The 15,039-nt window shown below is 39.1% G+C and overlaps 1 protein-coding gene across 1 annotated transcript in view; it reads right to left on the bottom strand.

The window, feature by feature from the left end:
* The window catches only part of MAP4K5 (mitogen-activated protein kinase kinase kinase kinase 5), a 106,704-nt gene that overhangs the window by 82,435 nt on the left and 9,230 nt on the right, over positions 1 to 15,039 (bottom strand). The window contains exon 3 of the mRNA XM_070419958.1: positions 6,288 to 6,345. Within this exon, the coding sequence (XP_070276059.1) occupies positions 6,288 to 6,345 (58 nt within the window). The remainder of the gene's footprint in view (positions 1 to 6,287; positions 6,346 to 15,039) is intronic.

Raw genomic sequence — 15,039 nt, 5'->3', positions numbered from 1 at the left:
GAAATTCGTGCACTCAGTGGGTGGGGAAGCGGTCTCTCAGCCCGGCCTGCACCCTCTCACAATCTGGGAGCCCTCAGGGGATGTCCGATCAGTCGGACATCCTTAACACTGCCGGAGAGGTGGGAGAGGCTCCTGCCACGGTTGCTGTGCTCGCCAGCTGTGAACCAGGCCTCGGGTTGAGCAGCACTCCCCTTGTGGGAGCGCACTGACTATCAGGGGGCAGCTCCTGCATTGAGTGTCTGCCCCCTGGTGGTCAGTGTGTGTAATAGCGACCAGTCGTTCTGCCTTTCAGTCAATTTGCATATTACCCTTTTATTATATAGGATACACACACACACACACACACACACACACAAATTATATTATCCCTAACACTTACATGATCCATCCCATCAACAGCTAACCTATCTTATATATATATATATATATCTTCTATACTATTAATAAAAGCCTATGTGTTCGTCACGCCCTCACTCCATGATGCCCTCACACCACAACAAGCGATCACCAGGAAGCTGCGTGCGCAGTGGGCATGCGCGGGTGGGCGGGGCTGCGTGTACATGTGAGTGGACAAGGGCTTGACGCTGTCTGTGCGGCGCGGAGGTGGGCCCGTGGCTCCAGCCTACCTCTTTGGGGCAATCCATCAAGGAACCCCTTATGGGTGGGTGGGGCCTACCTCTTTGGGGCAATCGATTTTGGGGCTCCCACACTGTGAGAGGTCACAGGCCAGGCTGAGGGAGGGCCCCCCCCCCCAGTGCACGAATTTTGTGCACCGGGCCTCTAGTATATAATAAAATCCTAATATGCAAATAGACCAAATGGCAGAATGACCGGTTGCTATGACACGCACTGGCCACCAGGGGGCAGATACTCAACGCAGGAGCTTCCTCCTGGTGGTCAGTGTGCTCTCAGGCGGGTGGTAAGGAGTGATGGGTCCCGGACTGCAAGAGGGTGCAGGCCAGGCTGAGGGACTCCCCTCGTCAGTGCATGAAATTTCATGCACCAGGCCTCTAGTCCAGGGGTCCTCAAACTTTTTAAACAGGGGACCAGTTCACTGTCCCTCAGACCGTTGGAGGGCCGGACTATAGTTTAAAAAAAAACTATGAACAAATTCCTATGCACACTGCACATATCTTATTTTGAAGTAAAAAAACAAAACGGGCCGAAACCAGTTTGGCTCAGTGGATAGAGCGTCGGCCTGCGGACTGAAAGGTCCCAGGTTCGATTCCGGTTAAGGGCATGTACCTGGGTTGCGGGCACATCCCCAGTGGGAGATGTGCAGGAGGCAGCTGATCGATGTTTCTCTCTCATCGATGTTTCTAACTCTCTATCTCTCTCCCTTCCTCTCTGTAAAAAAATCAATAAAATATATTTTTAAAAAAACGGGAACAAATACAATATTTGTATTTGCATGTGGCCCACGGGCCGTAGTTTGAGGACCCCTGCGCTAGTCTATATATCTAAGAGCCTAAGTGACCAGTCGATTGGTCGCAATGATGCACACTGACCACCAGGGGGCAGATGCTCAACATGGGAGCTGCCCCAGGCCAGGACCGGTGAACGGGCATCGCCAGGCTGCCAGCTGAGGCAGATGCCAGCAAGGGCCCCCCAACTGCTCCACCGGTTGTCCCACAGATTGGCCCTGATAGCCAGCCAGGCCTAGGGACCCTGCCCTATATATTGGGAACAGTATTTTAGATTTAAAAATTAAAACCTGGCAAGGCTACTCTAACACTGAAAAAACAGGATGATGCAGCGATGACATGCATGGACTCTGGCTTGTACATTTTGTGGTCAGCCCTGATTCTGACACTTATAACTGTGTGACAAAGCCAATTACTTAACTTCTCTCTGCTTCAGGTTTTCCACCCATAAGATGGGGGAAATGATACTACTGCCTCAGAAGGATCATGTTATGTACTACTTTTTATAATCAGGGCAAAAAAAATGTAGCTGCCCATACAACAGCAAGATGCCTTTCACGTATATGAAAAGTATGGTCACTGGTGCATGCAGTGTCCCAGATTGTGAGAGGGATGTCCGAGGGTAGATTGCGAGAGGGTGCAGGCTGGGCTGAGGGGACCCTCCCCCATGCACGACTTTCATGCACCGGGCCTCTAGTCATACATAATAGTCAAAATATTGTATTTGAAAAGCAAAACTATTTTAACTGCTAAAATTAAGAAACTGTTGGCATAATTACTGGTCACACAATTTACTCTACATGTCTAGGTTTATGAAGCAGCAAACAAACAGATCATCAACTATATACCTACTGGTCAAAAATTACTACTTCTCATCTCAATAACATTTTTTGCAGAACGAGAAAAACACATCCTAAAGTTTATATGGACTCTCAAGAGACCCCAAAATAGCCAAAACAATCTTGAAAAAGAATAAAGCTGGATGACTTGCATTTCCTGATTTGAGAACTTACTACAAAGCTACGGTATCAAAATAGTGTGATATTAGCATAAAGAAAGACATACAGACCAATGGAATAGAAAGCCCAGAAATAATACTTAAATTATTTTTGACAAGGGTGCTAAGACCATTCAGAGGAGAATCTTAAAACTGGATATACATCAGCAAAAGAATGAAGTTGGACCCTTATCTAACACCACATACAAAATTAACTCAAAATGAATCAAAGACTTAAATTAAATGTAAGACCTAAAACTATAAAACTCTTAAAACATAGGCAATAGCTTCATGATATTAAATTTAAATTTAGCAATAATTTCTTGGGAATGACACCAAAGGTATAGCAACAAAAGAATAATTTAAAAATTGGGACTTTATGAAATTTTTAAAATTTAGGGCATCAAAAGACACAATCACACAGTAAAAAGGCAACCCAAATAATAGGAGAAAATATTTGTAAATCACAAATCTGGTGAGATTAACATCTAGAGCAGTGGTTCTCAACCTGTGTGTCCTGACCCCTTTGGGGGTCGAACGACCCTTTCACAGGGGTCGCCTAAGACCATCGCAAACCACATATATGATTACATATTGTTTTTGTGATTAATCACTATGCTTTAATTATGTTCAATTTGTAACAATGAAAATACATCCTGCATATCAGATATTTACATTATGATCCGTAACAGTAGCAAAATTACAGTTATGAAGTAGCAACGAAAATGATTTTATGGTTGGGGGTCACCACAACATGAGGAACTGTATTAAAGGGTTGCGGCATTAGGAAGGTTGAGAACCACTGATCTAGACTATATACAGAACACCACCAAAAAACAACCAGATTAAGAAAAGGACTTATAATAAATACTTCTCCAAAGCAGATATACAAATGACCAATAAGCACATGAAAAGATACCAACATTACTAATTATTAGGAAATACAAATAAAAACTACACACCATCTATTCTCACCCATTAAGATTGCTGCTATAACAAACAAACCAAAATAGAAAAATAACTGTTGGCAAGAATATAGAGAAACTGAAACCCTTGTGCACTGTTGGAAGGAATGTAAAATTGCACAGGCACTGTGGAAAATAGTATGGCGGTCCCTAAAAAATTAAAAATAGAAATATCATATGATCTAGCAATTCCACTTCTGGTATATACTCAAAAGACTGAAAGCAGGGTCTCAAAGAAATACTTATAGCTTATGTTCATAGCAATATTATTCACAATAGCTAAAGTTGAAAGCAACCCAAGTGTCGAACAGATGACTGGATAAGTAAAATGTGGCATATATATACACAATGGAACATTATTCAGTCCTAAAAAGAAAGGAAACTGATGTGGCAACATGGATGAAGCTTGAGGACATTATGGTAAGTGAAATAAACCAGTAACAGAAAGACAAATATTGTATATGAAGTACCTAAAGTAGTCAACATCAGAGACAGAAAATAGAATGGTGGTTGACAACAGGGGCTGGGGGGAAGAGGGGAATGGGAAGTTACTGGTAACTGGCTATAGAGTTTCAAATGAAAAGAGTTCAGGAGTTGGATGGTGGTGATGGTAGCACATTGTCAATGTAATTTAGACCAAACTAAACTGTATACTTAAACATGGTTTAGCCCTGGCCAGTTTTCTCAATGGTTAGAGCATTGGCCCACAGACCAAAGGGTCTTGGGTTTGATTCCCAGTCAAGAGCATGTACCTCGGTTGCAGGTTTGATCTCTGGCCCTGGTCAGGGCATGTGGGAGGCAACCAGTCAATGTGTTTCTCTCCCATAGATGTTTCTCTCTCTTTCCCCCTCCTCCCTCCCTTCCACTCACTCTCTAAAGATCAATGGGAAAAAAATCCTTGGATGAGGATTAAAAAAAAAAAAAGGTTTAGATGGTAAATTTTATGTAATGTTTATTTTACCACAGTAAAAAAAAAAAAAAAAAAAAAAAACTTGGAGGAAAAAAAAGCTACTACTGCTCTCATTAGAAACTTTTAATTTTGACAATATGGATGGATCTTGAGGGCATTATAAGTACTAGTATAACAGATCTCACTTATGTGTGGAATCTTTTAAAAAACAAGCTCATGGATACAGAGAACAGATAGGAGGTGAATGGTTGGGCAAAATGAGTGAAATAATACAAAAGGTAGGAACTTCCAGCTATAAAATAAGTAAGTCATGGGATATAATGTACAGCATGGTGACTATCTACATATATAAAAGCCTAAGCAGCTGAACGACCAAACGGCTGGTCAACCGGTCACTATGACGCACACTGAGCACCAGGGGGCAGACGTTCAATGCAGAAGCTGTCCCCTGGAGGTCAGTGCACTCCCACAGCCAACCTCCTGTGGCCGGCCAACCTCCCGCAGTCCCTCCCCCTGGCCAGCCAACCTCCCGTGGTCCCTCCCCGCGGCCGGCCGCCCCAATTAGCCCCAATTGGGCCTGGGCGAGAAGGCCCCGATCAGCCCCGATCACCAGCCAGGTGGAGGGACCCCACCTGTGCACGAATTCATGCACCGAGCCTCTAGTAGTTAATAATATTATATTGCATATTTGAAAGTTGATAAGAGAATAAAATCTTAAAAAAATATATCTGTATTGATTTCAGAGAGGAGAGGAAGAGGGAGAGACAGAAACATCAATGGTGAGAAAGGATCATTGATTGGCCACCTCCTGCATGGGCCCCACTGGGGATCAAGCCCGCAACCCGGGCATGTGCTGTGACCGGGAACCAAACTCCAATCTCCAATCTCCTGGTTCATAGGTCGATGCTCAACCACCAAGCCATGCCAGCCAGGCAAGAGAGCAAATCTTAAAAGTTCTCATGACAGGAAAAAAAAAAAGTAACTATGTATGGTGACAGATATTAACTAGACTTATTGTGATCCTTTCACAATATAGACAAATATTGAATCATTATGCTATACACCTGAAACTAACATAATGTTTGTTGTATGTCACTTATAACTCAATTAAAAAAAAAAGAATATTTACTGACCTATGTAAAAATTATGTAATGTCCTTTATGTAATGTAGGTGAAGAACAGCATATAGTACATGTAGTTTATACTGTAAAATGTTTACATGTATACACAGGAGGAAAATAAGAGGAAATACACTAAAAGGCAATAATAGTTGTCTCTGGGTGACAAATGGATTATTTTTATTTTCTTCTCTACACATTTCTGAATTTTCTAATTTTTGTGGTATACCTGGGCACAATACCAATTGAATACTTTTTTTAAAGATCCCATTACTAAGAAAAGAAAACTTTGAGGATATCAAAATAATAAAATTGTTTCAGGTCTTATATAGTACTTTTGTTTTCAAAGCAAATCACTCAGTATGTTTTAAAACAAACAGCCTTCTGACAGAAAAAAAGTATTAAAAAAAATAAGCATTAGTCTAAGACTGAATTATTAAACCTAAATCAATCAGCCAAACAACAGCTAATATATAAAATATCATTATGCCAAATATTACTAAATATCCCCCCAAATCAATGAATATTTTCCTAATCAAATTCTCATAGAAGTTAATACCGAAGCTCAATTATTTCACTATAACTTAGAAGACAATTACTTTAACATTGTCAATGTGTCTTCCAATTTTTGAATGTGCACATTTGAACTTTTATTTAGTAACAAAACTACTACATCAAACTTGTCTTTAACTAATAACCTCCAATGCAATTTAATGTAGCCATATTTGAGACATCCTAATTGCCCTGACAATATATAAGCATTTCTTTTGGAAGAAGGGAAACAAGAAAATATGGAAAATGCTTTTAAGTTCTATATTTGTGAATGGCACCAGAAAAGTATTAAAAAATTGTCATGAGTGTTTTAATACATACCAGGCTCCAATTTGATAATTTTTACTGCAGCCAACTCTCCCGTATGTATATTTCTGGCCTAAAATGAAAATAAAATGTTTTAAAAGTTTGTTAACTATATAAAAGTTACTTGTATTATATTAACTGTTGCTTATCAATCATGCTTTTAATAAAGCTAAAAAAAAAAATTTTAATGAGTATACTAATTTTTCCATTAAAGGAAAATATACAAAATATTACCTTTACTCCCATCACTTAAAAACAATTACTATTTAAAACGGTGTACTTCCTCCAAGTCTTTTCTTTATACTTGAGTTAATATTTTTCTATTTTGTATTTTTATCTTTACTGTTGAAAGTATTACAGATGTCCTCTTCTTCACCAACCCCATTCCCCAATATTTTTCTTAATTAAAAAAAATACTCATGAGGAAACTGGACTTTGGGTGGTGAGCATGCAATAGAGTATACAGATGTTGAATTATAATGTTGTACACCTGAAATTTACATATTGTCATTAACCAATGTGAGGAGCATAGGGACCTGGGCCTGAGATCCCAAGGACACCACACCAAAAAACCCCACAGACCTGCCATTACCCCATGGCCCCTCGCTGGGATTCCAAGGCTTCCTGATGTCCAGAAAAAAACACACAAATAGGCCCACCACAAGAATGCAACCATTCCTCCACTCCCTACCGAAATGTCTTATTTCCCCCTTCTAAACTTTTGCTTTTCATACCCTGACACAGAAAATTCCCAAGGCCGCTTTTTTTTTTTAAGTCTACCTTTTCACACAAGTCTGCTTTGCCCCCAACTTATAAACAGCTAAGCAGAGCCAGCCCCTAAGCCAGTTCAGAGGACCTTTTTTTCCCTCTGTGCTGCCTCTCTTGTGCTCCAGCATAAGCTTAATAAAATATGTCTGGAAAATTCTCTGGGGCTTCCTCTCGATTTCTATCTTGGGGAACCCAAGAACCCCAACACTGGTAACAAAATGTTACTTCAATAAATTTAACTTAGTCCACTGGGGCGTGTCTCAGTGATTGAGTGTTGACTTATGAACCAGGAGGTCATGGTTTGATTCCCAGTTAGGGCATATGCACCATCTCCAGTAAAAGGCGTGCAAAAGGCAGCCAATCAATGATTTTCTCTCATCACTGATGTTTCTATATCACTCTTCCTCTCCCTTCCTCTCTGAAATCAATAAAAATATATTTTTAAAAATTCTTAAAGTTAACTTAAAAAAAGAAAAGCAAGGAAAAATACTCATGGTTGTTATATATTTGATAAATATAGTCACAGGTCATTAAAGGAAAATAAAAATAAAATAAATAAAAATAAATCCCTGGCTGGATGGCTAAGTTTGTTGGAGCCTCACCCTGTGTACCAAAAGGTTGCAGAGTTGATTTCTGGTCAGGACACATACTAGGTTGTGGGTTTGTTCCCAGGTCGGGTGTATACAGGAGGCAAGTGATGGATGTTTCTTTCTCTTTCTCTCTCCCTCCCTCCCTCCCTCCCTCCCTCCCACCCTCCCTTCCTCCTCCAAAGACAATAAAAACATACCCTCAGGGGAGGATTAAAATCAAACACACACACAAATCATCTGTATCTTACAATTTGGAGGGGAAAAGTTTAAAAGTTAACATTTAGCCGAAACCGCTTTGGCTCAGTGGGTAGAGCATCGGCCTGCGGACTGAAAAGTCCCAGGTTCGATCCCGGTCAAGGGCATGTACCTTGGTTGTGGGCACATCCCCAGTAGGAGGTGTGCAGGAGGCGGCTGATCGATGTTTCTCTCTCATCGATGTTTCTAACTCTCTATCTCTCTTCCTTCCTCTTGGTAAAAAATCAATAAAATATAAAAAAAAACACAAAAAAAGCATTTAGTGTATGTGTTTCTTTTTCTGGTCCGTGTGTGCATGCATATGTGCATGTGTGCATGACAGTGTGTATGTGTTGCAGAAGACAATGATGTCATCACAATCTTCTACAACATGCTTTGCAATGCTGCTTAATTTTCCATTAATGGAATATATGATATATTTAATGCATGAGGATATATATATGTTGTAGAAGAGGATGATGTCATCAGCCTTCTAAACATGATTTGCAATACTGCCTAATTTTCCATTAATGGAACATATAATTTAATTAATATGTTATTGTTGGACATTTAGGATTTTAATATTATCTTGTAATTATAAACAGAGGGATAAATATATCTTAGATTTATACCTATCCACAGCTTTATTTTCTTCAGACTAATTCCTAGAAGAAAAACTACCACTTAAAATATTAGAGACAGACTTATTATAATTAGTGCTTCAAATAATCACACTGCAAATATTTTAGCATATAGTAATTTATCAGTACAAGAATAATTGTTAGGTAAAAAGGTACGTGGATTTAAAAGGGATATATCGCCATACTGCTCTAAAATAAATTATGTGAATGTATATTTTCACCAACCTTGGATGTTAAATCTGTCAAGTTCTACTGTAAGCACAAATTTTTATTGTTTTTAAAGTTATGTACTTTCTCCATGCTATACATAATTTTAAATGGCTATATAATAGTCCATATAAACGTTTTCCTTTACTGCTAGACATAAAGGATGTTACAGTCTTTTCATTTTTTAAAATTATTTCTTTCAGATTCTAAAGTATGAAATTACTAGGTCAAAGGGTATGAATATGAACATTTAAAAGGCCATTAACACATACTGTTAAAGACTAGTAGCTTAAAAGGGTTGCACCATTATACTGTCATCACTAATATGGGTGCTCATTTTCACTGCACCTAGGGCACCCCGTATGTGGAAATGCAATTAAATAATTTTCTAAGCATAACAGGCATTCGAGCAATATACTTTGCCTGTCACTGGAAACCAAAAGAAAATATGAGTCTATACTTTTCAATTACAGATTATCAAACAAGTGCTAATAACATTAAAAGATCTAATAAGCTTCTCTGAGAGTTTGGAACAATTAATTCCAGTTTCAGTCAGATTAATCAGAAGCAAATGACCTGTTTTGAAAACACTGTCCTCCTTTTGGTATATTCACTTCCCCTGCCCTCTTCCCTGCCCCTTTAGCCCAGTTAATCTAGATTATATTTCAGAACGCAATTTAGGTATCACCTCTTCTAGGGAGTCTTGCCTAATATCCCAAGGCTAGATTAAGTGTGTTCTCTTCTTAACTCTAGGAGAAATTATTTTTTTTTTTTAATCTTTATTGTTGAAAGTATTACAGATGTCCCTCTTATTTCCCCATTGACCCATGTTCCCCACCTGGCACCCCTCTCTCACCCCAGGCCTTCACCATGATTCTTTGAAGGTCTATGAGGTAGATGCTCTATTAATTTGTTGAATGCACAATTATGATTGTAGGAAGGTTATTATTCTCTTTACTTAAAAAATAAGAATAAAATATTAATATCCTCTACAACTTAGAAGTGCTATGAAACTGATCATATACTGTTTTAAATGATCTACTAGTTTTCATTTATGTTGATTTATTTTCCATTTTTATTACTAATAATTAAATAAAGCATTTGGAGAAAAATGTATTCATAAAAAATACTACAAAACATTGTTTTTAAAAACTCAAATAATATAAATAAAAGATTATAATCCCCCTCCCTCCTAATCTCATCCCAGAGTTAACTCCTATGAATAATTTAGAGTATATTCTTCCAAACATCAACTCTTAAAAACACATACACTGACAGTTTGATAGCTTCTTACAAAGCTACTGTTACCATATGATGCAGCAATTCCCCACTTCTAGGCATTTACCCAATTAAGTTAAAGACCTATGTCCACACAAAAACCTGCACAACAATGTTTATAGCAGGCTTTATTCATACTTGCCAATACTGGAGCAATCAAGATGTCCTCTAATAGGTAAATGGATAAGCTGTACATCCATACATTGAAATATTATTCAGTAATAAAAATAACTGAGCCATCAAACCATCAAAAGATACGGAGAAATCTTAAATGTATACTGTTAAGTTAAAGAAGCCAGTCTGAGAAGGCCACACAGTACGATTCCAACTATATGACATTCTGGAAAAGACGTAACTGTAGAAAGAGTAAAAAGAACAATGGCTGCCAGGGAGTGGAGAGTGATGAACAGGTGAAGCACAGGGAATTTTTAGCATGCTGAAACTATTCTGTATGAAACTTAATGGTGGATACATGTCATTATATCTCTGTCAAAATCCATAGAACTGTACACCACAAAGAGTGAACCTTAATGTAAACTATGGACTATAATAATATCAATATTGGTTCAATAATTATAATAAATGTACCACTCATACAAGATATTAATAAAAGGAGAAAATGTGTGTGGGTGGGTGGGGGAGGTGTGGATGCATATAACTCTATGTACTCTTTGCTCAATTATTCTGTAAATCTAATACTGTACTAAAAATTAAGTCTATTAATTATTTTTAAAATAACATATAAAATTATTTTAAGTATACACTTTCAGACTCATTCAAGTCAACACAAATTAGAATCAACACAAATACATTGTTTCAATGTATTTGAACCAAAATATTGCAAGGACCAAAGACACCTTTACTTATTTTTTTAGAGTTTCTGATGGGTTCAGAAAGAAACATACCATTGGAGGATTTGAACAACAATCACAGAACTATATAAAATAAAGATGGTGGATAGTCTCTTCAATTAATGGTGCTGGAAAAACTGGAAAACCACATGCAAACAAATAAAACTGGATTACGGTTTGTCCCCATGTATAAAAATTAATTCAAAATGGATTGAAGACCTAAATATAAGATCCGAACCTATAAGTTACATAGAAGAAAATATAGGTACCAAACTTATGGACCTGAGTGGTAAAGAACATTTTATGGACTTGACCCCAAAGGCAAGGGAGGTAAAGGTAAAAAAAATAAATGAATGGGACCTATTTCAAACTGAAGAGCTTCTACACTACAAAAGAAAAGGATAACAAAACAAATAGGCAGCCAACCAGATGGTAGATGATACTTGCAAATAGTAACTCTGACAAAGGTTTAACACATTGTATGCGGGAAACGTATTTATACGTTTTACGTATTTATACGTTCTACCAGTGTAGTAGAGCGTGGGACACGTATTAATACGTTTTTTATAGACTAGGGGTAGAATGCGGGTAACATATAAATATGTAAACTAAAGTTATCGTAATTTTACTGAACGTTGCCATTTGCACAAAAAAATAGCAAAAATGGCCCGCGCCACCTGTTAGCGCGCGATAAAAACTACCCGCAAACAATGTTAATTTCCAAAATATATAAAGAACTCATAAAACTCAACACCAAACAACTCAATCAAAAAATGGGCAGAAGACCTGAAATACACCTCTTCCAAGAAGACATACGAACAGCCAATAGATACATGAAAAGATGTTCAACTTCCCTGGCAATTAGGAAAATGCAAATTAAAACGATATACCACCTTACACCTATTAGGAGTTGCCATTATCAACAAGACAAGCAATAACAAGTGTTGGAGAGGTTGTGGAAAAAAGGGAACCCTCATTCACTGAGAGTGGGAATGTATACTGGTACAAACCAGTATGGAAAGCAGTCTAGCGATTCCTCAAAAAATTAAGAATTGAGCCACCATATGACCCAGCAACCCCACTCCTGGGTATAGTATGCCCAAAAAACTCAAATCATGTATTCTCAAAGATATATGCACCCCTATGTTCACTGCAGCATTATTCACGGTGGCCAAGACATGGAAACAACCAAAGTGTTCTGTGATAGAGGACTGGATAAAGATATTGTGGTACATATACACCAGGGGTCCTCAAACTTTTTAAACAGGGGGCCAGTTCACTGTCCCTCAGACCGTTGGAGGGCGGGACTATAGTTTTTAAAAAAAACTATGAACAAATTCCTATGCACACTGCACATATCTTATTTTGAAGTAAAAAACCAAAACGGGAACAAATACAATATTTGTATTTGCATGTGGCCCGCGGGCCGTAGTTTGAGGACCCCTGATATACACAATGGAATACTACTCAGCCATAAGCAAGGATGAAATAGTGCCATTTGCAACAACATGGATGGACCTTGAAAACATTATGCTAAGAGAAATAAGTCAGACAGAAAAAGCTAAGAACCACATGATTTCACTCATATGGTTCACTCATATCTACACTAATAAAAGAGAAACATGGTAATTAGCGTACGACCGCTACCCTTTTCATTGGCTAATCAGTGAGTATATGCAAATTAACTGTCAGCCAAGATGGCGGCCGGCAGCCAGGCAGCTGGAAGCGAACATGAGGCTTGCTTGCTGCAGTGACTGCAGACTCCAACATTCCCCGCCTGCCTTGCCGACCTCTGAGCCGGCAGTTTGAAACTTTGTAACAAATATAGAAGCTAAACAAATGGCCAGGATCTCAGAGCTGGAGTTATACATTGTTTCGATTATAGAACCCTCAGCAGCGGAAGCCTCAGAGCTAGAGCCAGAGCTAAAGCTGGCCCAGAATAAAATTTAAAAAAAGAGAAAAAAAAGGAGCGGTTGGGATCTTCAGTCAACAACCACCAGCCTGAAAGCAGCCCTCAGCCCCTCACCCAGACTGGCCAGGCACCCCAGTGGGGACCCCCACCCTGAAGAGTGTGTGACCAGCTGCAAGCAGCCATCATCCCCTCACCCAGGCTGGCCAGGCACCCCAGTGGGGACCCCCACCCTGATCCAGGACACCCCTCAGGGCAAACCAGCCAGCCCCCAGGCCTCTATCCTATATAGTAAAAGGGTAATATGCCTCCCAGCACTGGGATCAGTGTGACAGGGGGCAGCGCCCAAACCCCCTGATCGCCCTGCGGCTCTGTGTGTGACAGGGGGCGGGGCCACAACCTCCCTATCCGCCCTGCTGTTCATGACAGGGGAAGGTGCCCCAACCCCCTGATCAGCCCTGCTCTGTGCCTGATAGGGGGGAGCTCCCCAATCCCCTGATCGGCCCTGCTCTGTGCGTGACTGGGGGTGGCACCGCAACCTCCCCATCGACCCTGCCTTGAGTGTGACGGGGGCGGTGCCCCAACCCCCCAATCAGCCCTACCCTGAGCGTGACTGAGGGTGGCATCGCAACCTCCCGATCCGCCCTGCTCTGTGCATGATGGGGCGGTACCCCAACTCCCCAATCGGCCCTGCTCTGAGCCTGACCAGGGTCTGCACCTAGGGATTGGGCGTGCCCTCTGCCACCCGGGAGCAGGCCTAAGCCAGCAGGTCATTATCTCCGGAGGGGTCCCAGACTGCGAGAAGGCACAGGCCGGGCTGTGACAGAATATTTGACTTTGGGTAGTGGGCACATAGTGCTATATACATATTTTGTAATTTAGAAATCCACACATGAAATCTCTATATTCATGTTGACCAATGTCACCCCAATAAAATTTAATAAAAAATAAAAATAAAATTCAGCTACAACATGCAGAGGTTTTCAAAATATATGTAATTAAGTAAAAAGTAAAGAAAATACCATAACCCTAACTCTCATTGATAGAATAAATATGTAAATGTCAGTCTCTACTTTGAAGACATATTTCTGTTCTTTCCAAGTGAACAACTGATGGGCAAGTGTTTTTATTCTGTAATTTTCCAGCTGCATTTTTAAAACAGAAAGCAGTACCAGGCTCTTTTTTAATGAAAGCAAAGAGGCTTTCAGAAAAAAAAGATATTCTAAATAGAGACTTTACAGATTCAATGTACTAAAGAGATCTTTCAGGTATTTAAATATTCAATTTCACACTAAAATCCAAAGTAGTCATACGTAATACTGGTGTTTGAAACCCAACATTTCCCTGCAACAAGTTAAATGTGACAGTCTCAAGCATTTTTGTTTTTAAACCATAAGAATTTGAAGATCCTGCATTATATTTACAGAAGGAACTAATAGAAGTACTACAGCACTTCTACAAAAACGATCTAAATATATTTCTGATTCCTATCCATTTTCGTAGATTACTGGTATACACTAATATTGTGCATAAGAGTATACTAAACACCCAGAAATCTAATAAAGTATTTTACTATAGTAAATCTCTTGTTTAACTCTTATTAATCAGGAACTGAAATTATTGAGTGGAAAAGTTTAACCAATAAGATCAATATCACCATAAATCGATAAAAAAGCCTTTCCACTTAATTGTTTCTATTCTCATTGCCAATGCAGTTCTCTTTAATTTCCTAAGTAACATTTTCAAGTCAATATTCTACTGTGGAAGTATTTTAACTCAAACTCTCCTGTCTTGGATTTTTAAATTTCCAGTAAAAAGTTAGCCTTAGGTTTCCACTTGCACCAAGAAAAAAAATTAAAGATGCTGATCTTTCTAACTAAGCCATTTCTATTTCAACAATACTATCCAGTTGCTGTTTTATCAGCCATGAACTTTCCTACATGCTGTGAAAATTTTAATTTGATAAATAATTAAAGGAAAGTTTTATGTTTATACATTTTAACTACAAATTTTCAACAAAGAATAAGAAGATATACACATTAAATCTTAGTAGCCATAAAGTCAGAAGATAATTTTTTTAAATGTTTTTACTGATTTTTAGAGAGAGAGAGAAAGGGAGGAGAGGGAGAGGGAGGGAGAGAGAGAAACATCCATCAGCTACCTCCTGCATGAGCCCCACAACCAAGGCATGTGCCTGGTCAGGAAATGAACTGGTGATCTTTTGGTGCATGGGACGATGCCCAATTAACTGAGCCACAATAGCCAGGGCAGTTTTTCAAAACTAAGGTT

This window comes from Myotis yumanensis, unplaced genomic scaffold (assembly GCF_028538775.1).
Source record: "Myotis yumanensis isolate MYYU_CA2020_CCGP unplaced genomic scaffold, mMyoYum1.0.hap1 SCAF_1, whole genome shotgun sequence".
Lineage (NCBI taxonomy): Eukaryota > Metazoa > Chordata > Mammalia > Chiroptera > Vespertilionidae > Myotis > Myotis yumanensis.
This window is presented reverse-complemented; position numbering and strand designations above follow the sequence as displayed.